The sequence below is a fragment of the Solanum stenotomum genome, chromosome 10, assembly GCF_019186545.1.
Source record: "Solanum stenotomum isolate F172 chromosome 10, ASM1918654v1, whole genome shotgun sequence".
Lineage (NCBI taxonomy): Eukaryota > Viridiplantae > Streptophyta > Magnoliopsida > Solanales > Solanaceae > Solanum > Solanum stenotomum.
The window spans coordinates 7,253,620-7,280,945 of NC_064291.1; the positions used below are offsets into that span (position 1 = coordinate 7,253,620).

Sequence of the window (27,326 nt, forward strand, 5' to 3'; positions counted from 1 at the left end):
AAAGTTTCTTATCCCCTTCCCCTTAACCACCCACCCCCTACCTCCCCCTCCCCTTCCTTAAAAAATTTAGAGATTTTTATTCCTTTTTAGAAATAAATTCCTTCCCCACCTCCCAAAGAATTTTACATTATTTTTGTTTTAGTTTAGATATATACAAATATATTTAAGAAAATATTTTCTACTTCCATATCGAATATAATATAAAAAAAATTGAAAATTTTTAAAAAAATAATAATAATAAAATCAAATGGTATACACGTGATATTAGATTAATTATTTGAATTTGAAGTTATCATTTGCTAAATATGTATAATAATACTCACACCTCCACCACCTCCTCATTTATCTTCCACACCCCTTGGTCTTCCCGCATTTTCAAGAATTAATATCATATTTATTGTTATCTCTTTGTATGTCTCTTTATAATAAATAGAGGTCTTCAGAATTGTGTTATAACACTTGAAGATTTGGGAAACACTTGAATATATTTGGAAGAATAAGAAAACTCTCTCTTGTCTCTATACATTTCTTGTCTATTTTCTCACTTATATTATTACACTTTTTTATTTTGTTTTACTACATTTTTTCATTGTTGAAAAGTTACATCTAATTGTATTTACCTTCACAAAAATAAATGTATTGATACTTGTATGCCTATTTTAAGAATCTCAAAATTGATTGGAGAAATATTACTTTTGATATATTTTGTCTTCTTTATATATTTCATTCATAATATTTATTTTTAGATTAGTTTCATTTTGATATTCATTGATCTCTTTATAATAATCAAACATTGAGGCTTGCCGTATATCATATTCATTCTAAAGAATAAAATTCTTCAAATAAATAAAAAGTTCCATGTAGTGACACAAATGGAAGTTTATGTTGGGTTCAAAAGTGATTAGGGCGTAATGTGGAAGCTTACAATTGCAAATCATAACATCGATAAATCAGATGACAAAAACTTATACTAAAAATTAAAATATAATTATATGGAATTTGGGCAATTGGCCTACATATTTAAAACTAATAAAACACAATAAAATTGTAGAGAGAAAAATTTCCTCATAAAAAAGTCTCTAAACAACTACATTATGGATGCTATGAAAATAGGGATTTTCAATTTATAAGTCTCCAAACATTTGCTCTAAGGAAAGAATAAACCAAATATGGAAGAGAATTATATTTTCCTTTCAGAAAAATTAAAAGCAATTATGATAATGCTTTAACTTTTCTTCAAGGTAAAATTAAAACTCAAATATGGTAAGAAAATCAGGGCAAAACTCTATCAGTTTAGTTGTTATGCATTTTTAGCTTTAGTACAATATATAATTATAGAAGTAATTTAAATTTTGTTACATATTTTTTCCTCATAATATAGTATTAGATCTCTATTTTAAAAAATCTCTCGTGTTGTCTTTTTTGTTCTTGCGAATATAATTCACTCACATATAATCGAAATGATAGTCCTACAAATTAATGCATTGAACATTTCAATCAAGTATAATATTTTAATGAAGGAAAATTCTCAATTAAATTCTTAAAATTAGATAATATGATCACAAAAAATATCAAAAAGAAAAATACTTGAATATCTACTTATAGATTTTTTATCGTTTGCTTATAAATAATTTCCACTAAAAGGCTAAAAGCGCTCAAAATATTAATTATCAAAGATTAAAAAAATATGTCAAATAGCATAAAAAAAAATCAAATCATCACAAATATATGACACTCACATTTCAACTAACTAAATATGTACGAGAATCATAGCACGATATATAATTCAATTGAGAGAAAAAAAAATAAAATAATTTCATGCATATGAGTTTTCTTAGTTCATGATATTTAAGTATTGATTATAGAGATTGTTAGAGTAGTTATATTTTATAAGTGTAATGACCCGGTCGATCATTTTGAAAAGTTTCATGAATATACCTATAACATCTCGCAACTAGAAAGAACTAGAATGAAGTTTAAAATCTGAAAATAGTTACTTTTGGAAAGAATGAGGAAATCTAGAAATTTTTAAGTAAGTTAAAGTGAGTTTTTGGTCAACTTCAAATGACTATAATTCCTAGCTCAGGATGATGTAGGTGTGATTCCAGATATGGTTGGAATGATCTTTCCAACGCCGCCAAGTTTGCGTGATTCCGAGTTCGTATGAGTGAGTTATGCCTTTTGAAAGTTGGGCTGTTGGATTAAGGAAATGTCCAATCCGGAATTTTAAGGGGTATTCTAGTCTTTTCATTGCCCTATTATTTTAATCCGTTTTTAGGAGTTTAATATGGGTCAAATAAGATTTTAGTCAATTTTAGAATTTGAATTTTCACGCTATGACTAAGGAGAAAGGAGAAGAGAAAAGAAGAAGGAGAAAAAGGGAAAATTCATCAAGATTGATCAAGAAAGTTGGTGTTTCGCCAAGGATCTACTTCTATCAGGTATGTGAGGCTCTCATAAAGTTGGGATCATTCTTCCACGTGCCAAGCAAATTAATTTCAGTTTGGATTCGTCCTAAAAGCATTTGAATATTGATGATCTTGATATCTATTCTTGAATGCATGTATTGTTCTTGAATTTGATTGAGTTACGAAGTTTCTGAGTTCGTTACGTCGCATCATAGAATCGTTTCGAGTTAGGTTCTTAGGTACATTTGGTTGGGTATCTGTATCTAAAAGTAATTTGAGAAAAAGAACTGAGTTTGGTTGAATTGGGGTTGGAAAACGAAGAAGAAATTTCGTCAGATGAAATTAGAGGGTGGCCGCACGTCGTGCACCTAGTGCCCAGTTTTGAAAAATTCTGCTCCGCGTCGTTGAGCTAACACGAGGTGTTTTGCCTCAAAAGACGTTTTTGGAACTAAAATTTAATTATGCCTAGGCATCGTGGACCCATCTTTAAATCTTGATTTTCGGTCTTTTCTCATGTTTAGCTATCTAAAATCATTCCTAAACGACATGAGATCTTTCCAAACACCAACCCTAATCCTTGAATCCATAATTCAATTCAGGATCAGTTAAGAGTCAAGTCAAGAACAGTTAAGATCAAAGTCAAGAGAAGTCAAGAGTCTAGTAAGAGAAGTTCATTTCAAGTTTTCATAAGTCTTTTACAAAAGTTTTAACTTTGTTTTAAGACTTGAGTTTTGAGTTCAGTAAAAAATAAAGTTGAAGTTTTTTTCTTCAAAGAAGTATATGGGGACTATGTATTCCCAAAGAGATTTAAAAATATTTTCACATTTAAATAAGAACAGAAACTGAGATTTCCAAAGAGCCTTCGGGATAGTTTTCAGCAAAGAGTAATAGCTTTCTAAATGAAGCAAGAAGGGAAACTGAGATTTCCAAGATAGCCTTTAAGCTAGGTTTTGAGCACTAATCTCAAATCACAGAAAGAAGTATGTTTTTAAAACATAAAGAGCTAGTATATTTTAGGAGTAGTATTGAGCACCGATATGGGGGAGAGTTCAGACAACTCACAGCCCCCATAAACCATGTAGCCATCATGGGTAGAAAAGGGTCATACTTTTTAAATGAATCATTTTCGCATAGACTAGTGGAACCACTTAGTAGTTTAGGACTTCAGGTCTTATACATGTGGCAAGGTATAGGATGCGCTGACAACGTGAGAAAGATCGATGTATCATCACTATAGCTCTTAAGTGATGGTTGTCGATTAGAGAAACTCCCACAGAAGATATTGTATTTTTTATATACATCAGTTTATTGTATTTTTACATACATTTCAGAGTTATTTTATATCCTTGTATATACACAGAGTTGACATCATGTTTTTAAACAACTTTTCTTTATATTACCCTTGTTTTAAACTACTTTATATTGAAATGACTTCAGTTAAGTATTCATGAGTTGAGAAGAGCCAAGGTAAGTGTTTCTTTCAGATTCCCTTTCAAGCCTATGTTGTTTTAGCATTCCAACTTTCATACTCATACATTCAATGTACTGATGCCAGTTGGACTGCATCGTCTTATGATGCAGATACAGGTAACTAGGATCGACATTCCAGCGCACCGTTGATCTAGTGAGTAGTTCAAAGTCAGTCGATGAGCCTCCTTGCATTCCGGAGGATCTATCTTCATTGCTTTCTAGTTAGTTCATTAGGATGTTGTGGGGTTGTCCCAACATCCATCTCAGTTGTTTTAAAGGCTTCATAGACAATAAGATGTTAGTCCTTTGAGTCTTTTCATTATCATTTCTTATTGTTAAGACTTGGGTTGCCACTTTTGGGCCAAGTTGAATGTTTAACCTTTAAACATTCTTAGTTATCTTATTATTCAGTTCAGTTAAGTGTTATTGATCATTAAGTATGAAGATTGTCTTCCGCTGAGTTAAGTAAGTCAGACCAAGGGTTCACTTGGTGCTAGCAATGGTCTTCGAGTGCCAGTCCCGCCCAGGGTCTAGGCTCGGGGCGTGACAATACCATTTTACCCCTCCCATTATTGACCCTGAGTCGTTTATAATTGAGTTTGAAAAGTTAGTTTTGAACTATGAGTTAAAAGTTGAGAATTTGGTAAGTGTGTGAGTTTTAATGGCACAGTTGTTAATAAAGTGGTTTTTGGGGTCTTTTGGAGTTTCAAGTGTCGGAATAAAATTATGTCGATTCCATCAGTCCCGCATGTGAAATCTTTGTCGTGAGAGTTGTTGGTTTCAATTTTAGAGTCTTTTTGAGGGTTTGAGGTCCTAAATTGTGAAATTGTGGAATTTTATCCCTTGGATTGACTTTGGTAAGTATTTAGTGTTTGAATGCTCGGATCGAGATTTCAAGAGTTTCGTTGGATTCAGGGGATGGTTTTTGGCCTAGGTGAGGTCTTGGTTGATTTTGTGAGAGGTCCCGAGCTTGTTTTAGCCTTTTTAGGCGTGAGTTTCTTGTGGTTTTCACGGATGTCAGATCGAGAAGACCTCAGATTCGTATTTTGACGGTTCCATTGAGTTTGAAACGTCAAGTATAATTGATTTTGCATATGTGGTTTGTGTGTACGGGGTTCCGAACAAACCATGGTTCGCTTAAGCGAACACTGCACCACCTGAAACAATATCAGCCAACATAAAACATCGAAAGGATCCTTGAGATTCATTCGAAACCCCGTGCACGTGCAAACCACATATGCAAAACAATTATACTCGACGTTCCAGACTCAATGGAACCGTTAAAACACGAATTCGAGGTCTCCTTGACCCGACATTAGTGAAAACCACAAGAAACTAACTCAACGTCTAAAAAGGCTAAAACAAATTTGGACCTCTCAAAAATCAACGAAGACCTCAACTAGGCCTAAAATAATCCCCCAAATCCAACAGAACTCTCAAATTTTGATCTGAGCATCCGAACCCCGAATATTGACCAAAGTCAACTCCAATGCTAAATTTCCACAATTTCACAATTTAGGACCTCAAATCTTAAAAAAGACTCGAAATCTGAAATCGACATTTCTTCCGGATCAAATTTCACATTTCTGGACTGATGGAACCGAGAGAATTCCATTCTGACACTCAAAACACCAAAAGACACCGAAAACTACTTTCTTAACAACTTAGCCTTTCAAACTCAAAGTTTATCAAATTATCAACTTTTAACTCAAAGTTCAAAACCAACTTTTCAAAACTCAAACATAGTAGACTCGAAGTCAATCACGAGAGGACAAAACGGTGAATTCACATAACTTTCCAGAAATTATTGACAGGATCATTACATCACTTTAACTGGAGATTAAAATGATTTATACATGAACATGGAAATGAGCAAAAAATTCTATTTTACAACACATTACCATCACAAAATTCTACTATAATTTTTAGTTTTTTCCTCAAAGTTTTGCTTCTCTTCTCATTTATTTTTATTGTATGTTGAATATTGTTAAAATTTGAGTTCGTGATACTCAAAACCTCCCGTGATTTGATTTTTCTTCTTCAAAGCAAGCCCAATCTCTTAGAATCTATGCCACTTATCATCACACGTCATAAAACATATAATCAACTTACGAAAAGTCCTATCTTTAATAAAAGATTTCGAATACTCAAAACAGCCTAACAGATGTGAGAACACGATAACACCAATTCTTAAAAGGAAAACTAAAATAATATAATTTATTTTATAATTAATAAAACAAACAGAAAAGCAGTAGTGTGTCTTAGTCAATTTTATCCCATGTTCCCACTAACATTACTTTATTTGTATAATAATGGAAAAATGCTGGTATTCTGATTCAATTTTATGGCATTTTCCTTGTACCATTACTTGAATTCCAGTATCTTAAAATATATTTATAACGTGTAGAAAGTGTAGACAAACTTTAAACTAGTGATGTAAATTAGACCTATGTATTGGGAAAAAATGGCTAAAGCATGTGGCAATAGAAAGAAGGGACACACAATGATGTGGACAAAGAGACAAAGGGACAGGTGCGCAAACAACGTTGTACAGATCATGACAGGAATACCTCGTGGCTTTCAACCATTGATCAACATATTTTAAGGCTCGAGTGAAGCTTTCTATCCTACCATTATAACTTATCAATAGTTTACTTCATTCATTTGTAAAGACATTTTAATTCTTAAGAAATATAATTACAACTCTCTTATTCTTTCTTGAGCTGCAAATTTGCTTTACCTTACTTATTCAATCTGCATTCTTTAAGCATTTTATCCTCGAACATTTTTGGACCTAAGACCTACGTATTTAGATCCTGTCTTGGTAACAACAACGAAGCTAGAAACTCCATACACTTCACTCTTTTATTCGTTTCATTTGTTTTTACTTACTAATGTTACAATCCGAAATTGAATTGTGATGGCGCCTACCACAATCCTGAGTAGGCATGCAATTAAGACAAAACCTTGTGGAAGATAACAATAATAATAAAGGACAAGTGGAAGAAGGAATAAGGATATAGAATAGGGTCATAGTATGGAAATGTAATTACGATACATCATATACAAAACAAGCAGGCATTGGTTGGCTTTAAAGATTAGTGGCTTAATTGCCATTATTCATTTGGTATCAACGTTCCAGAGGACGTTGGGGTCAACTAACCTCGGGCAGCATATTCATTTAACTTTGATGGCATTTGTTATCCTCTCTTTATTTTCATTCTTTATTCCTCTATTATTCTTTGTAACCTATGTAACATCTAGGTCATTTATCTTCACTATTTAATACCCCATTATCTTTCTATTCATTGCTAGGAAGATATCCTCAACTATAAATAGTCACTACTAAAAAATTGTCAAAAAACGACGGACTGCGTCGATTTTTTTATCAAAATCGACGGAAAAGCGACGTAGTCACCTCCGTCGCTTTTCAAAAAGCGACAGACTGAATCGCTAAAAAAGCGACGGACGCTTTTTGACTTTTTTTTTTGAATTTTTTTTTAACAAAAGCGACGGACTCCATTGCTTTATTTTAATTTTCATTTTTTTTATTTCTAAAAAGCGACGCAGTCCGTCTCTTTTATGGAAATTTTATTTTTGAAAATCCCAGAAAAGTGACTGACAAAAGGATCCTGTCCGTCGCTTTTCTGAAAATTTTATTTTTGAAAATCCCTGAAAAGTGACGGACAAAACCATGCTGTCCGTCGGTTTTCTGAGATTTAAAAAAAATAAGATCCAAAAAAGTGACGGATAAAACCACGCTGTCCGTCGCTTTTCTGGGATTTAAAAAAAAATAAAACTTAGAAAATCGACGGACAAAACCACGTTGTCTGTCGCTTTTCCTGCAATATTTTTGAAAGCAGAACTTGGCAGTTTCTGCTGCCCACCTGCAAATGCAATTCAATTCTACACTATTCAGCCCAATCAAACACACAATTATAAACAATCTAAACAAAACATAAAACAACAAACTTAAAATAACATTAAAAAGTATATAAATCACAAATTAAAGACTGATAAAGTCTTTCAAATTTCATTTCAAAATTACAAAAAGTTCATAAATGTCTAGAGATCTAAACTAGGGAGTGGGTTCTACATAATCATCATCATCACTCTCGTCATCGGTGTCATCGGGAGTCGAAGTAGTAGGTCGATGAGCGAGGTTCATCACTTGTTCTTTGATTTGCTGAACGGTCTCACTCATGCTTTCTTGTTCAGCTACTCTTCTTCGCTCCGAATCTGCCAGTGCCGCTGTAAGCTTAGTTATTTGAGATGACATAGCAGCAATCTGAACACCGTCAAATGCCTCGGCTTGACGTGACGATCCAATTCCTTCTAAGCCTGACTGGAGTCATCTTACATCGTTTCAAGAGCCTAGACCATAGACTCTACCCTTGTGTGTCCCCCTACCACTTTTTCTTTCCAAATCTGGGTGGAAAGTTCAGGTGTCAATTGGACCGAACTATCTAGATTCTCAACGACGTACTGATGAAAGTCATTCTGCATATTAGATATAATAATTGACATCAATATATATACATATCATAAATATATTCACTATTAATATATATTATTCATATTAAATAACTTACAAAAGTTCGTTCGGTCCTTTCCTCCACCCACACATGATCTCATTTTCTTTCTTCCTGACATGAGTCTTCTTGAAAACCTCCGGTTCAATGGGAGTGTGTCCCAATTCTTTTTCCTATAAATAAAAACTAAAATTTATAACGATATATATGAATCAACTAATTATTTATTTAAAAGTTTGAATTTGAACTTACCACCAACTAAACCACATTATTTATTTTAACTTATTTAAACAACTTAACAACTTTTTAACTTGAACTAGTTTAGTTTTGAATTAATTCCAACAACTAAATCCATCAACAAAACCACATTATTTAATTTAACTTATTTAAACAACTTAACAACTTTATAACTTTAACTAGTTTAGTGTTGACTTAATTTCAACAACTAAATCCACCAACTAAATCACATTATTTATTTTAATTTATTTAAACAACACAACAACTTTAACTAGTTTAGTTTTGACTTAATACAACAACTAAATCCACCAACTAAACCACATTATTTATTTTAACTTATTTAAACAACTAAACAACTTTTTAACTTGAACTAGCTTAGTTTTGAATTAATTCCAACAACGAAATCCATCAACAAAACCACATTATTTAATTTAACTTATTTAAACAACTTATCAACTTTATAACTTTAACTAGTTTAGTATTGACTTAATTCCAACAACTAAATCCAACAACTATTCACATTATTTATTTTAACTTATTTAAACAACATAACAATTTTAACTAGTTTAGTTTGACTTAATACAACAACTAAATTCACCAACTAAACCACATTATTTATTTTAACTTATTTAAACAACTTAACAACTTTTTAACTTGAACTAGTTTAGTTTTGAATTAATTCCAACAACTAAATCCATCAACAAAACCACATTATTTAATTTAACTTATTTAAACAACTTTATAACTTTAACAACTTAACAACTTTTTAAAGCTAAGTGTCAACACTAGATGGACACAAATCGATCTTGCAAGAAAATCAATTTTGTCATCAATAGGATCAACTAGTGTTGATACTTATGCTTAAAAAACACATTATTCCTAAATTAAAGCTTAATATCAACACTAGATTGACACAAATCAATCTTGCAAGAAAATCAATTTTGTCATCAATAGGATCAACTAGTATTGGTACTTATGCTTAACAAATATATTATTTCTAAATTTAAAGCTAAGTGTCAACACTAGATGGACACAAATCGATCTTGCAAGAAAATCATTTTTGCCATCAATAGGATCAACTAGTGTTGATACTTATGCTTAACAAACACTCGATGTACACAAAAAAATTATCACAAAATTAAAGCTAAGTATTAATACTAGATGGACACAAACACATCATTGAAAACAATTGTACTTAAACTTGAGAAATTTAGAAGCACCAACCTTATCTCCAACTTTGATGAAAGAAGCAATATAAGTCTTGTATCAACTTTTTTAGATGTTGAGCTTCCTTAGTTGCCTAGCACGAAAAGTTCTTAAATTAGTTAAATATAAACTTCAAATCCAAGAATATTAGTTTATATATATATATATATATATATATATACTCAAGTTTTAATAAGTTCAAGTTTCAATTCAAGTTCATATCTAATTTCTAAACTTAATTACTTATATATTCAAGCTAATTAGTTCCAATTTCAAGTTCATATTCCTAATTAAGTTCAATTTATAGTAAATTCAAGTTATAATTAATTATAAGTTCTAATTAAGTTGTAATTCAAATCCCTAAAATTCCAAATTCAAACTAGCTAGCTAGTGTCCCAAATTCAAACTATTAATTAGTCCTAAAATATCAAATATAATTCAAACTAGTAGTCCTAAAATATCAAATATAATTCAAACCATTAGTCCTAAATTCCAAATTCAAACTAGTCTTAAAATCACAAATTGAAAGTACTCCTAGAATTCAAAAATCAAACTATAGTGCTAAAATTCCAAATTCAAACTATTAGTAGTCCTAAAATCTCAATAATAATTCAAACTAGTCCTAAATTCAAAATTCAAACTAGTCTTAAAATCACAAATTCAAACTAGCCCTAAAATCACAAAATCTAACTAGTGCTAAAATCCTAAATTCAAACAACTCCTTAAATACCCTAGTTCAATCTAATCTTACAATTCCAAATCAAACTAATTAACTCAAGAAATACTGAATTTCAAACAAATCCTAAGATACCCTAATTCAAACTAATCCCAACATTAAAATTTTCTCGGAATATGCAATAATGATGTAACGAGATCAAACAGAACATAAAAGCTCAAATTCTCAAAATATTCATCTCATAATAGCCATAGATGTAATGAAAAGCTAAAAAAAAAACTTTTAGATTAAAACTTACTAGGATGGATCTGTTGAGATCCGTCTTTGAACTCGAATTTCGTAGGAGATGAGAGGAATGGAGATGTAAGGATCTCCCTGGTACGTTGCTGTCGTTGCTGCTAGTGCGCTGATGTTTCGTCGGTAGCTCGTCGGAGCTGTCTCTCGCGCTGGTTGTTGTTGGCCGGAGATGTTGTTGCTCTCCTCGCCGGCTGCTGATGTTGATTGCTTGGAGCTCACTGGCCGGAGCAGTTGAGGGAGAGAGAGAGCAGCGAGCTTTCGCTGATTGGAGAGATGAGAGGGAGGCGACGATTTGTCTCGCCATTCTCACCGGAGAGAAGATACAAGAGGGAGCAAGAAGAGAAGAGATGAGAAGAGGAAAACGAAGGGAGGAGGGCGATGGGAGGAGCGAGAGAGTGAGCTCACCGGTGATGGTGGAGCTCTCGCCGGTTCTCAATGATGGAGGGGGCTATGACGCTGCTAGAGAAGAAAAGAATGAATTTTCAAAAAAGGGTTTGGTCTTTTTTTAGGCCAAAAATAGGAAGGTTAGGTAGATTTAATCTGAGCCATTGGATTAGTTAAGATGAGCGGCTAGGATTTGATCTAGGATTCACTTAAGGGATGGACGGTTCGGATTTAAACTAATGTTTCTAGATTTGGACAAAAAGGGTTATAATTGCAATGAATGAATGGCTAAAATTGCAACTAAAATTGATTTAAGAGGCTATAATTGAAAAACAAAATTGGATTGAGGTGGATAGAATTGCAATGAATTGGATAAGGAAAAAGCTAGAATTGAAAGGAATTAGATCAGAATAAGCTAAAAATTAAATGATTTCGAAAAAAATTAAAGAAATGCTATCCAATTAAAATACTACAAATTATAACATTTTATATAATAAATATCACTTATAATTTTAAAAATATTTTAATAATATGTACGATAATTTTATAAAGCATGCATACTAAAATATATAATTTTTAGACAAAATCGATTAAAAATTTAAACTCGGAATATTTTTTAAAAAATACGTATTTAATCGAATAGCACTTCCGAAAGGGTTATAAGTCTGTCAAAATTGGGTGTCAACATACCGACATCATGAAGTCGATATTATTTAAATAAAATAATTATTTAAAATATACCGACCTCTTTAGGTCGGTATTTATTAATTTATTTTAATATAAACTCACCTCTTGAGGTTGATTTTATTAATTAAAATTACACACACACACACACACACACATATATATATATATATAAAATTTAACTACACATCAACAAAAGTTTAATTTAATAAATTTAATTTATCGATCAAGTTAATTTTATAAATTTAAATTATATACCTTCTAATTATATAAATTTAATTTTATTGATCAACAAAAGTTTATCAATATCAAATTTAATATATAAATCTCCTTGAATTGATCATCGGTATTTCTTTAATTGATAATGTATTTCATATCTGAACCACTAGTATATAAGACTTAATTTGTTAAACTACTCGAGGAATATATATATAATTAATCAACGTATTTCATACTCCGATGAAGTATCCTTTACATGTCATCATAATTAGGAGGTGATCACTACACTTGACATCCATTCAAGATCGAACGTATATAATAATACTATCTCGCATTTCATACTGGAATGGATTATATGTTAGCTCTTCACCTCTACTACATCATGACATGAGATATTAAGTTTATGATTAGACGACGGACTGATAGGATTTGTACATTACTCTATAAATATAAGTATAATTATCTCCTAATTCATATCAACGTAGTTTCATACTCTAAATATGGATTATAGATATTTTTTTATTTATTTCACGAATTCTAACATTTTATTTGTAAAAGTATACAAAATTGTTACACTTTTTGAACAATTAATCGTAGGTGTAAAATGAAATTTTAATATTATGCACAATAGCAAAATTATGATTAATAGGAATATTTTAAACATACCGACCTCCGGATGTCGCTTTTATTAAAAGTAATTAGATATAATAAAAAATACCGACCTCATGAGGTCGGTATCACATTAAATTTTAAGATAAATAAAAAGTAATCATGTTAATTAAATAATATTGACATCGGGAGGTCGGTATTTTATATTAAATTATTTTTAACTTATATAAAACCGTCATTCGGAGGATGATTTATTTAAAGTTAATTGAAAATATTAATTTATTACATACTATTTAATTTTACCGACATCCGGAAGTCGGTATTATAATTTTTTTATTTTTTTATTTTACACAAAACCGTCCTCTCGAAGACGATTTAAATAAAATTAAATCAAAATATTTCTCAATTTTGTTTTTTATATGGAGAAATGGGGAAAATCGCGTCTGCTAGTGTAGATATTTTTAAAAAAGCGACAGACAGTGTCTCTATGTCCGTCGCTTTTTTAAAAAAATGTTTGACCAACATTTTGACCAAAAAGCGATGGACTAAGAGACATTGTCCGTCACTTTCTTAAAGTATTTGACTAGATATTTTGACCAAGAAGCGACGGACATAAAGATGTTGTCCGTCGCTAATTTAAAAAATAATTAAACAATTAAAATTAATAAAAAGCGACGAACGGCGTGGTTTTTTTTTAAATTAATAAATAATTATTTTTAATAAAATGCGATGGATTGCGTTGCTATCTATATAAAATAATTAATTAGCAAAAATTCGCAAAAAAAGGTGACGGACTAAGCGATGCCGTCCCTCGCTTTTTAAAAAAAAATTATTTTAATTAAAAAGCGACGGACAGTGTGTCTAATGGCGTCGCTTTTTGGAGTGACGCCGTCCGTCGCTTTTACTTCCGTCGTTTATTAGCAGTTTTTTAGTAGTGAGTGGTGGTCTTCATTTTGTTTACCTACAAGAAAAAATATAGAGTGCATAGAGTTTGTCAAAAATAGAGTTCTTATTAGTTGAAGGGAGGTGTTCTTTTTGTGGAGCTTTGGACTCAAAGGTTGATTCTCAGAATTCTATCAGGCTCACATATATTGGGACAGAAAAAATAACACATATCATTTTAATATTACCAAAAAAGTATTATAAACAATAATAATTAATAACTTAAAATATTTGAAAGACATTTTAAAAGGGTTAATTTTGTAATTTTATCCATATCACATAAATTAGGACAAAGTGACCAGTAATGTACATTATTTCAAAGTTACATAAAAATATTATAAATCACAATAATTAATAACTTCAAACATTTAAAAAAAAATATGAAAATTTGGATGACTCTCCAAATTTCATTTGTGTCACATAAATTGAGACAACAAAAATAACATATATTGGGTCCATTTTAATTTATTTGTCTTATTTTTTTTATATTTAAAAATTGAGTAAAAATACTATTAATCATAATAATTGACAACATAAAATATGTTTTAAAAAAATACAAAAAATTCCACTGATTCTTGAAGTGAATCTATCGTAAAAATACTATAAATCATGATAACTGACAACATAAAATATTTCAAAAATGTTGTATGCAGGTAGTCTTATTATGCCTTAAATAGCGTCAAAAAAGTACAGGTTTGTGATAAAAAAACTTATTCCTTTATCCACGCAAACAATCGCTTCGAAAACTCGGTTATTAGCCTCAAAATATACCATTTATATTATTGGGCCCGTGCATAGCACGGGCAACATTATCTAGTACTTATTATATAACTCACTTAAGAATATCCGTCTACACGATAGAAAAATCACTATGACAAATTCGTAAATACTTTTTTTAAAATATCCAAGTACTATAAATATAGCTTTTCAATGAATATCACTTGGATTGTTTGTAAATCTTGAAAGTTTGCCGATAACAAATGTTATTATTAGGTCTAGTCAAGCGCATTGCATATATTAACCAAGTCGTATAATAACCGCATGTTAGCGGGTGCTTCAAATGCCTTAAAAACCTTCTTAATGCGTAAATAAGAACCTCTTACCCATTTTCTCTAAATTTTTAAAGACTTAATCTGTTAGAGTCTTTTTAAATTAAGTTTTCTTAATTTCTTTAAAGAATTAAGTGGCGACTCTTTTCTAAGTATTTTTCTCAAATTGTATTATATTTAGAACATTTCAAAAGGTGATTTTTCTAAAGGTTAGTAAAATTACGGCATAACAATGATTTCCATTAATCTTGAATAATATTGGATCGGGGATTTAGAATATAATATAGCCGATCACTTGAGAAGCAAGAAGTTGATATTGACGGCACGAAACAAGAAATTATTGAGAATGTTCCGAGTGGTGATATGATAGCTTCTATAGAAAAAATCAAAGAAGAAGATCCTGAACAGGTAATATCTGAAACGACATGTGCTAGTGACGACCTTTATAGAGAAAGCACTGAGGGAGATGTATTGGAAGCAGAAGTATATGGTCAATCGTCTGCAATATCAATGCCAGCTAATGACTCAGAGAAATTTTTGAAAGTAGATGGAGAAATTAGAAATCAAATAGAGGAAGAAGTTGATATTGAAGTCTTGGAGGCCTCAAACAATATGATTTTTGAAAGCTATGAAGCTGCCAAAAAATCTAATGATGAGATGATAAGAGAGTATGGCAGTGGATCCTATGTTGGTGTTGAGACTTCACAGGAAATTGATAGTGTTTCTCTAGATAAAATAATTGTCGAGAAGTTAAAAGAAAGGGGGAGTCTGAGAACTCAATAAGGAGATAATCTACATGGATTAACTGACGATGAAGATTCTTTATCATTTGAAGAAGCAAGAGGAGTTCGAAAGAAACTGCCGAGATTTTTACCAAGATGTGGCTCAAAGCTTCGTTTGAGCTCTTCCACAATAAGTGTGGGGTAATTTCCAAAAAATCATTTTAAGGGGGAGTGTGAAAAATTAAAGTTGATTTTATTTGAAGTACAAAAAATATCTTAGATATTTAGTAGAACTTTCTAGAATTTGGTAGAGTAAATATCTTTGATATTTATACTTAAGAAAAATCTAGATGTTCTTGTTACATAGTTAGACGATAAGGATATCTAGATATTTCTTGTAGATGCATCTAGAATAATTTCTAGAAGCATCCCTATACAAGTATGAATAGGGGTGACATTAGGCATTTGTAATAAACCCAAAACAAAGACAATTCAAGAGTCTTCTTTCATAAACAAGTTCTCCTTTCTAATTTCCTCTTCTTTAGTTGAATCTTCCGATCTTAGTTAACAATCTTAGGCTAGCAGAAGGGTTCTCCGAATATACTTTTCTTCTGCTATTCTCCACAAGTTGAAGGTCATAAATACGAGCTAAAACCAAATTAAAGAACATATTTATCTATTATGTCAACTATTTAATTGACATTCTAAAGGTGGCAATGAATCAAGATACATGGAATCTATTCAAAACATGAATGGTGCAGTACGTGAGAATGCACCTCGCCAAGTGTCAATTTATTTATTTTATACTCTCTTTGTTTCATTTTATGTGACACTTTTTCAGATTTCGAGATTCAAACAAGTCTATTTTTTTACCGTAAGTTATTCATAGATCTTTTGAACATTTTGACTTATAGAAATTTTTACGTAGTTTACAACTATATAAATATCATTTAAAAAAAATTGAAGATTCCATGCACAAATTACCTGTCAAACTTAAACTGTTTGACTCACGAAAAATAAAAAGTGTCACATAAATTGAGACAAATGGAGTATTATTTTTGCGAAACAATAAAGCATTTAGCCGTTTTATTTTCATTGTAATTGAATGTACTAACATTCAGTTGAGTACTAACTAAGAGAATTTTAATGTCATAACTAAAGTATTAAAGTGCAGTTGTTAAACTTCAAATTATGTTATTATGTAATTAAAATATTTGTATTTAATTATTTTATATAACAATGATATTTCTACTTAGTATTCAAAAACACATTGTAGACATCTTTTAACATTTGCCACTACAGGAATCAGAACAGCAAAAGAATGGAGAAGAACCTGTTCACATATAATGCTACTTAAATAACGGGATATTCTTCTGGCCAACGAGTTGAAGCTCGTCTCCTCATATCTTCAGCATATTCCTTAATCTTCATAGCGGAATCTTCAAGTTGAGGGCTCTCTGCAAGTTTGATAATTTGCAATGAATAAATATCCCCAAAACTAGGCGGAATCTCCTCAAGATCACAACATCCCACCAGTTTTAATTTCTCAAGCGCGGGAAAGGATTCCTCTCCAACCTCCCACTTGGAAAGAGTCACTCTATGCAACTTCAAACATTTGAGGTTCTTAAAGGTGTCTTCCTCCCCATGTTCCATTCTTCCCCATGGATGATTGTACCATAAAGGGTCATTTCTTCAAGGTTGGGCAGTCTCACTATTGTTGAAAGTGAATTGGATGTCAGAGGAAAATCAAGCACACACAATTTTTTCAGATTCGAAGGGAAGTGCAAATCCCAGGCCGATTTGTCGCTACGGAGGACCTATTGTCGTTTGTGTTTGAACTTTTAAAACCTACACTGAGATTTTCTAGTTCAGTTAGGCAATCCAATTTTGGGAACCAATGTTGTTCTGTTGAATAATCCCATGATTCCTTGAGAACAAATACAAGCACTTGAAGATTGGGAAACTTTGTGAAAATATCCTTTGTATCTTTCGAATAGGAAAGCATGAGTAGTTTCCCTAATATTCTCAAGTTCTCTAACTTTGTGTCCTCTGCTATCACTATTGATCCATCTCCATCCATATCAAAGAAAGAAGAATCATTCACGGACAGTACTTGCAACTTTACAAGATTCCAAATTCTTGGTAATAGTACCAAGGTTGATCCTTCATTATGCACCAACATGATTTCTAGATTCCAGAGGTTTGAGAAAGACAAAGGCAGAGATTTAACTTCTGTCCCAATGCATAAGTACCTCAAATGATTCAACATGCATATTTCATTCAGCAAAGAATCTTTCACCTTGATAAAAGAGGGATCCAGGTCCAAGTATCTTAGAAGCCTCAAGTGTCTTAGATGAAATGTTTCAGAAACACTGTCGTCACAAACTACTGTCAAAGAATACATGTGTTTACCAGAATGCCTTTTCTTATTTGAATCAAACAAGACAAAATTGTTAAGCCCCAATAACTCGCTGTTATAATGAATGGTCACTATACGTGGCATCAAATCTGAAAAACAATATGGTGTACTTGAACTTATCCATTCAAACAACTTTTCCTCTCTTTCTTTTATCAAACAAAAGTCATGCACAAGATCATGAAGTTGGCAACTCGGTTCATCACCTATCTCATTGAAAAGAATTACCAAGCTACTGGAAATTAAGTTATCCATATAAACATCCATCACTTCTTTCACACTCTTTATCTCTGACTGTTCCACAAGTCCTTTAGCACGCCATACAGCTTTCAACAAAGAGATTGTCTGTGTAGTGTCCTTTGGACAACTTGCAAGGCAAAGCAAGCATGGCTTCAGGTGATGTGGCAAATGGTCATAACTTAATTTTATAACTTTCATCACTTCCACTTCACTGTTCAAAATAAAAGAAATCAAATTATTTTGAACTTCAAGCGACGCAGTCCTTTTCTTTTCCCTCCTAGCAATGACTCCAGCAATCAGATCAGCCACCAAAGGAAACCCTTTACAATTTTTGGCTATTTCTTTACCAACATCTAATAGGTCATCAGGGCAACTCTCGTTGTCAAATGCCCTTTTCTCTAATAACTCCCAACTTTCTTCTGATCTTAGCAATCGAAGATTAAGAGGAGCAGTGTAGAGCTTTCCATGCAAAGCCACTTCCTTTTTTCGAGTTGTCAAAATAATTCTACTTCCTTTCTCAACTTTTCGAAAAGGTCTTGTTAATTCATCCCATGTGGTAGTATCCCACACGTCATCTAAGATAATAAGATACCTCTTTTCATACAGTTGTTTCCGTAGCTTATCAGCAACATCAATATTCTCACTCAATATTGAATTCGAGTCACTAACTTGATTATAAATTTTATCCAACAACTTCTTCTCGGCATATCCTTGGTCAACCGTGCACCATGCACAAAGGTCAAAATGGCTAGAAACTGATTTATCATTGTATACTTTGTATGCCAAAGTAGTTTTACCTGAACCCGGCATACCAGTGATCGAAATGACATCTAGATCTGCCGGTCCACTGGTTAGCTTTCTAAGTATCAGGTTTGTCTCCTCCTCAAAACCTACAATTATTTTATCAGTTGTCAATGATTTGCTCTCAACTGGCTTCTTGGGAGAGTTCAGAACTGTGAGACCTCTATTCTCAGGAATCTTCTCATGTAAATTTGAGATATCTTCTTTGATAAGCTTGATCTTCTTTATGGTAATGGGAAGTGAGAAAATAAGATGTAAAAGACCATTATCTCGAACAATAATTGAATCAATGACATCTTTTACCTCATATGCCACATTTAAAACACGTGCCCAAAGATCTTTATACCATTCTTGCTCAATATTCACAGAAAAAGATCTTATTGATTCTAGGTCTTCTTTCACCAGCCCAATTTGTTCCTTTATCAAAGCAATTGAATAAGCATTGGAATCCAGCAAATCATCTAAGTGTCTCTGTAGCAGATGCATGAAGAGAGGTCCATCACTCATGGGAAAGCAACATTGAGATGAATCCGAGATGACTTTCAGATAAACATGTTTGAGATCTTCCTTGAGGAGTTCAATATTTTCCAGCAACTTTAGGGTTGACTTTCAAGGAAATGTTGTCACTGCTACATTTGCAGCTCAAGGGAAAGGAAAGGGCATGGATATGGCTAGAACTCAATGCTATAGTTGCAAGAAATATGGTCATATTGCTAGCAATTGTGGCAAGAAGTTCTGTAATTATTGTAAGCAACAAGGAGACATTATCAAAGAGTGTCCCACACATCCTCAAAATTGTAGGGCAAAGGCTTTTCAAGTTGGGATAAATGGTTCCACTACAGATAACTCGTCTTCAGTAGGACAAGTTCTTACTCTTGAAACGGTACAACAAATGATCTTGTCAGCATTTTCAACTTTGGGACTACAAGGTAATGAGGTAACATCTAAATTTTGGCTTGTTGATTCTGACGCTTCCAATCATATGACCAACTCAACTAATATACTCAAAAACATTCGTGAGTATAGTGGTCCAACACAAATTCAGGTTGCCAATGGTAGTAATTTACCCATTACCAAGGTTGGGATATTACTGAAACTTTTAAGAATGTTTTTGTATCACCAAAGCTCTCCACTAGTCTTATTTCAGTTGGCCAATTGGTAGATAACAATTGTAATGTGAATTTTTCTTGTAACGGTTGCCTTGTGTAGGATCAGGTGTCGGTGACGATAATCGCGAATATACACTTTTCTATTCCTCGTGTTCTAGCTTTTTTTCTACCACTACTAAGAATGAGGTTTGGCATAAACGTTTAGGACATCCAAATTCTATTGTCTTGTCTCATTTGTCCAATTCTGGTTTATTGGGAAATAAAAATCAATTTTCAGCTTCTTCCTTTGATTGTTCTAATTGTAAATTAGGCAAAAGTAAAACTCTTCCTTTTCCTAATTGTGGTAGTCCTGCTGCAAAGTGTTTTGATATCATTCATAGTGATGTTTGGGGCATTTTACCAGTTATTTCTCATGCTCATTTCAAGTGTTTTGTGACATTTATAGATGACTATAGTCGGTTTACATGGGTGTATTTTCTTCGATCTAAATCTGAAGTATTTTCCATAGTCAAGAAATTTTTGGCTTACGTTGAGACTCAATTTTCCACATACATCAAAATATTAAGATCTGATTCTGGTGGAGAATATATGTCTCATGAATTCAATAATTTTTTGCTTGAGAAAGGAATTGTATCACAACGCTCTTGCCCATATACGCCACAACAAAATGGGGTTGCTGAGCGTAAAAACCATTATCTTTTGGATATCACTCGTACTTTATTGATTGAGTCCTCTGTTCCATCTAAATATTGGGTTGAAGCTTTGTCTACTGCTGTCTATTTGATTAATAGACTTCCATCTAAAGTGTTAAACCTTGAGTCTCTATATTATCGTCTTTTTCACAAGCATCCTAGTTATCATAGTTTTCATACATTTGGTTGTATTTGTTTTGTGCAGCTGCCTCCTTTTCAACGCAATAAACTCTCTGTTCAGTCTATTAAATGTGCTTTTATGGGTTATAGTACTTCGCAGAAAGGATTTATTTGCTATGATCCAAGTTCTAACAAATTTCGTGTTTCTAGAAATGTTATTTTCTTTGAGAATCAATATTTCTTTCCTACTCATATTGAGTCATCTTCTGTTTCTCCTCTTCATCCTACTTTTGAGGATTTGTCATTGTCTTCTAAGCGGTTCAAACCAGGATTTGTGTATGAACAACGTCGGTAACTTTACCCCATCCTGAAACAGATCCGCCACCTGAGATTGCTCCACAACTAGAATCTGAGATTTTTTCAAGGTCTGCTCCTCTTGAGCCTCCTTGGCGATCTACTAGAGTGTCTCAAACTCCTAAACGGTACGATTTTTCTTCTACTTTATCCACCATCTCGATTCCAACATGTTACTCATAAGCCTCCAAGCTTGAATGTTGGCAAAAAGCAATGGAGGAGGAACTTTTGGCTCTTAAAGAAAATGACACATGGGATATTGTTTCTTGTCCTTCAAATGTCCGTCCTATTGGATGTAAATGGGTTTATTCAATTAAACTTCATTCTGATGGAACTCTTGATCGGTACAAAGCTAGATTGGTTGTTCTTGGTAACAGACAAGAGTATGGGGTGGACTATGAGGAGACCTTTTCACCCGTAGCAAAAATGACTACGGTGCGAACTATTATTGTCATTGCTGCTTCACAAAACTGGTTTCTTTATCAAATGGATGTAAAAAATGTTTTTCTCCATGGTGATCTTAAAGAAGACATATATATATGAAACCTCCACCTGGTGTGTTCTCATCGCCTACATCAGATGTATGTAAGTTGAAGCGGTTTTTGTATGGATTAAAACAAGCTCCAAGAGCTTGGTTAGATAAGTTCTGGTCTACTTTGCTACAATTTTCTTTTGAGCAGAGCAAATATGACTCATCTTTGTTTCTTCGAAAAACATCCACAGGTTGTGTTCTTCTTTTGGTGTATGTAGATGACATTATCATCACATGAACTAATTCTTCACTAATTACTAGCCTCCAACAACAGCTTAAATATTCTTTTCATATGAAAGATCTTGGTACTCTTACATATTTTTTGGGTTTGGAAGTTCATAATGTTGCTTCAGGTGTGTTTCTAAACCAACACAAATATACTCAAGATCTGATTTCTTTGGCTGGTCTTCAAGACTCCTCCTCCGTAGATACTCCATTGGAATTGAATATGAAGTATGGTCGTGAGGAATGCGATCTTCTTCCTGATCCAACTATGTTTCGACAATTAGTTGGGAGTCTAAATTATCTTACTATTACTCGGCCTGATATCTCTTTTGCAGTGCAACAAGTTAGTTAATTTATGCAAGCTCCCCGTCATCTCCACTTGGTGGTTGTTCGTCGCATCATTCGGTATCTTCTAGGAACATCTACTCGTGGATTGTTCTTTCCAAGTGGTTCTCCTATTCATCTTAATGCTTTTAGTGATTCTGACTAGGCGGGATGTCCTGATACTCGTCGTTCAGTCACTGGTTGGTGCATGTTTCTTGGAGAGTCATTGATATCTTGGAAGAGTAAAAAGCAAGATCGTGTGTCAAAATCTTCAACAGAGGCTGAATATCGATCCATGTCTACTTCTTGCTCCGAGGTTGTATGGCTTCATGGATTACTTGCTGAGATTGGATTTCCTCAATCTCATCCTACTCCTCTCCATGCTGATAATACAAGTGCTATTCAGATTGCTACTAATCCAGTTTTTCATGAGAGGACCAAACACATCAAAGTAGATTGTCATTATATACGAGAAGTTGTAGATAAAGGAGTTGTTACTCTTCCACATGTGTCCAGTGATCTTCAAATAGCTGATGCGTTTACAAAATCCATGGCACGGCAACACCATCAGTTTCTAGTAGGCAAATTGATGCTTCTTGATCCACCAACATCAATTTGAGGGGGGATGTTAGCATGATGGATAGCTAAACAATTGTATATATTAATGTAATTATGTAGTGATATAAAATAGCATGATCAAATAGATTTGTTGTAGAATCAAAGGAATAAATATTGTGACAGATTAGCTGATTTGGAGGGATAGCAAAGCAGATTTAGAGGGATTGAATAGCATATTTGTAGAGATAGAATAGCTGATCTTTAGGGATAGGAATGACGGATCTTTAGGGATGTGTAATCTTTATTCTCTCTATATAATGGAAAGACTCTCACTTTGAGAGGCATTCAGCAAAACTGACACATCAGTCTGATCATCTTTGTCTTCATCAGTTTGATCATCCTTATCTAGCTCGGAGAGTTGAGAGGCTTCATCAGTCTGATCCTCCCAAAGGAAGTGTCCTACTCTCTCAACCATGAGTTGAAACTGAGGTATGACATTCTCAACCATCTCATGCTTAATGCAACCATTCACTATCAACCCATGGAAATCTCTGATGTTGCCACATACATTCTGAAGAACCTCATGTTGAGTCACTCCAGGAAACATTTTTTCAGCACGATTCTTGGATAGATGATAGAGATTCAAGAGGAGGAAGTCCAATTGCTCATCCATCATGGTGGCATCCGATTTAAAACGATGATGCGAGTTGATATAGTCATCCATATTACCGGCGAGGCTAGTAAGGACATATTTACACCCGAATTTGTTGCCATCATCATCCAAAATTGGTTGAAGCAGATTCTCAACCTCTTGTGTTTTTCTAGTCATTATATCTTCAAACTGCTCCAAATCGGAATAAGAAAGCTGGACATATGTACAAAGAAATGTCAGCTTCAATTTCAGCTTTTCAATTAGATCCACATCAACAGCATTTTGATCTTCTTCATTCTTTAATCTCTCCATGAAATCCAGAACATTGTCAATGTCCTTGTGAAGAGCAAAAAAGGACACCTGCCAAAAGACCAACTATTATTCTCCTAGTCCTATTAAATTTACGAAGCCACATTTCTACCATGCTATATGTTATTCTACATAGGCACCTACCATACCGATGAGTTGTTTGCTTCCTCTATTGTAACTTTTATGGTTCCCCTTTTATACTCATATGCCACTCATGTTCCCTCCTATGTTATGATTATGATTCTATTGGACGTCCTGTTTCTCTTTTAGTTATGTTTCATGTTTCATTCTGCCATAGTACATACCGTACAATTCCTATGTACTTATTGGTGATCAGCTCCATTGGTTCTTGAAGCATAATAAGTCCGTTCAGTTGGTTTTTTCGATTTCTCTAGGCATCTAGTGGGGTTTATCGACAATTTGGTGGTTAAAATTTTCCATTTCTCAAGGAATGTATTTTCATTGCAGTAAGATTTTTTAAAATAACTGCTGACATGTTATATTTCAGTGCCCAAATATTTGACTTTCCGATGAATTATACTTTCTGGGTAATTAACACACAGTTCAGTGAATTTAATGATTCAAAAGTTAATTTTGTGGCAATATTGATACATCACATAAGGTTCAGTGAATCTAGTAAGACGAAAATTAGTTTTTAGAATTTTACATATACACAAGTAAAGTTCATTGATCATGGGTGAAATTAACTCGAGAATCTACGTGCAGTATTTTATTTTATTTCTACTTTGAATTTTGATTATATATTATAATAAGATAATGATCCAAGTAAATATAAGATACCTCTTAGTTGCTTCTTTCCATGACAGTAATTCTCCGGATCTGATGTAGATAACAAGTTTAAGCACACACTTATAATCTGATATGGGTGTTGTCTGTTTGTGTGTATGACTATAGTCCTTCCAACAAAGTATTTATTAGGTTGATAAGATTTGTGTGGAGGAGAAGATAGTAAGAAAATCACAAAAAAATATGTTTGAACAAGTCAGTCAGTCAGTCAGCTGACATTGGGACTGTACAGGCATTCATTCTCAACTAGAAATATTAATAGCTGAAAGGATGAGCTATTTAAGTTGTACTAAATGGCTTGTTTACCCAGAGTAATCTAAATTGAATTTGTATAGTGTTGTCGAACAAATAATGATACTAACTCACTATATGAAAGCAATGCTCAATAATAATGAGCAAACCAAAGTAGTAACTCTTAGGATGATATTTTACAACACTGGATGTCCATTAGTAGATAATGTGCCTAGTTAAAACCTTACTAGAAAAATCTCGTGATCTCTCTAAACTGATTTGGTTGCTTGTTATTTTAGTAACCTCATCTGCTAAGAGTTAGAAGGATCATATCATCTACTTAATAGTTCAATCATCAAACACATTGTAGACATCTTTTAACATTACCAATTTCAGAACAGTAAAAAGGTGTAAGATCCTGTTGGTGCTGCCAATTTATCCTCCAGAATATATTTGATTTACTTTTTGTTTCCAAGTTATATTCATTCTTTTTAGGCATAACACATTAACAAGACCCTTAACTAGGCTTCAGAAAACAACTATGACCTTTAACTTGTATGCAAGTATGCTTGTCTGCCACAAAGGAAACATATAAGAAAATTAATCAAACTTTCAATACTCTCCGTTTGTAGTCAATGAAGTGGTTGAGATTCCTAAGGTCTTAGGTTCAAATCCCGAGGTAAAAACACTAGATGATTCTTTCCATCTGTTATATCATTGGTAGATAGAGTTACCTAATATCTTGTTGCTAGTGGGAGGTGACATATATCCCGTGGAATTAGTCGAGGTGCGTGAAAGTTGACCCAGACACCACGGTCATCCTCATCTTGCTCGGAGAGTCAAGAGACTTCAACAGTCTGATCATCCTCATCTACCTCGGAGAGTTGAGCATCTTCATGAGTTTGATCATCCTCACCTACCTCGAAAAGTCGAGAGTCTCCATCATTAATCTGATCTCCTACTCTCTCAGCCATCAGTTGAAACAGAGGTAAGACATTCTCAACCATCTCATGCTTAATGCAACCATTCACTATCAACCCATGGAAATCTCTTACGTTGCCATATACTTTTTGAAGAACCTCATATTGAGTCACTAATGGAAACACCTTTCCAGCACAATGCTTGGATAGATGATAAGAGACCTAAACATAATCTTCACCTTTTAACATAGAATTTCTTAATTGTATTACAATTTAGATTCTAACCACAAAGCACACAACTTGCAGAAGCCAATACCCCAAGTATCAAAAGAAGAGGACTTGAACACACATGTACAAAGACTTTAAGATGTGTTTTAATGATAGTTCAGGTATATTTTTTTTTATCATTAAACTCTAAAATTTACATTATATATTACTGGGAAAAGACTCAAATATGTGATCGAACTTTCAAAAAAGAATCATCTATGTTATCCGTTAAAAAATTGGTTCATCTATGATATTTTCGTTTGAGAAAAGACTCATCTATGTCATTATGGATTAACGGAAAACCCATCCAATTTTCAAAAATTATTTTGTCCACATGGAGATGATGATTCGGCCACATCATTATTATTTTATATATTTTTTTAAAATCAGCTAAATTTTTTAAATCCATTTGAATTTACTATTTTTTAAGAATAAACTATAAACGCACCCAAATTATAAACACCCAATGAATCCTTTACAGAAGAAATATCAAAGAGGGAAGTTTTGGGTAATAAATAGCTGTTTGAGTGAACTGGGTAAATTCGCGAAAACAAAAACCCTTTCTGATTAGGGATGATAATGGCAGTGGTACCATAAGTAGGGACTCACAGAAGATTGTAAACGACTGAATTTATCAGAGCAACACACATATATTTTGGTTTCTAAGCAGACAGTCTTAGAAACAAATATAATCCCATGTATGTTTCAAATATAGTCAAACTTGTTTATAACAATGATATTTCTACTTAGTATTCAAAAACAGACAGTTCAGTTGAGACTTTGATCAAACACATTGTAGACATCTTTTAACAAGATTCAGAACAACAAAAGAGTGGAGAAAAACCTATTCACACATAATTCTTAAGAGCTACTTCAATAACAGGATATTCTTCCGGCCAACAACTTGAAGCTCGTCCCCTCCCCTCATATCTTCAGTGTATTCAGTAATCGTGAGAGCAGAATCTTCAAGTTGAGGGCTCTTTACAAGTTTGATAATTTTCAATGAATAAATATCCCCAAAAGTAGGCGGAATCTCCTCAAGCTTACGACATCCCCATAGTTTTAGTTTCTCAAGCGGGGGAAATGATTCCTCTCCAACCTCCCACTTGGCAAGAGTCACTTTATTTAACGTCAAGCATTTGAGATTCTCAAAGGTGTCTTCCTTCCCCATGTTCCATTCTCCCCCCTCAATGATTGTACGATAAAGGAACAACTCTTCAAGGTTGGGCAGTCTCACTATTGTTGATAGAGAATCGGATGTCAAAGGAAAGTGATACAGCTGCAAACATTTCAAACTCGAAGGGAAGTGAAAATCCCATGGCCGATTTGTGGCT

The 27,326-nt window shown here is 33.1% G+C and overlaps 2 protein-coding genes across 2 annotated transcripts; both read right to left on the bottom strand.

The window, feature by feature from the left end:
- Nucleotides 1-17,200: 17,200 nt before the first annotated feature.
- LOC125841793 (putative late blight resistance protein homolog R1B-23) lies at nt 17,201-19,419 on the bottom strand. The gene has a single exon (XM_049520960.1). It carries the CDS (start codon nt 19,397-19,399, stop codon nt 17,201-17,203), a length of 2,199 nt encoding a protein of 732 aa, XP_049376917.1. The 5' UTR covers nt 19,400-19,419.
- A 3,697-nt stretch (nt 19,420-23,116) lies between these two features.
- LOC125842336 (uncharacterized) lies at nt 23,117-24,665 on the bottom strand. Its single transcript, XM_049521613.1, has 2 exons — nt 24,569-24,665; nt 23,117-23,818 (listed from the first exon to the last, which is right to left on the bottom strand). Exon 2 carries the CDS (start codon nt 23,768-23,770, stop codon nt 23,117-23,119), a length of 654 nt encoding a protein of 217 aa, XP_049377570.1. The 5' UTR covers nt 23,771-23,818; nt 24,569-24,665.
- Between the last annotated feature and the right edge of the window lie 2,661 nt (nt 24,666-27,326).

Bases quoted from the DNA above. Each gene is read 5' to 3' on its own strand.
- LOC125842336 (XM_049521613.1), bottom strand. From the start codon at position 23,770: ATGGAGAGATTAAAGAATGAAGAAGATCAAAATGCTGTTGATGTGGAT.
- LOC125841793 (XM_049520960.1), bottom strand. From the start codon at position 19,399: ATGAGTGATGGACCTCTCTTCATGCATCTGCTACAGAGACACTTAGAT.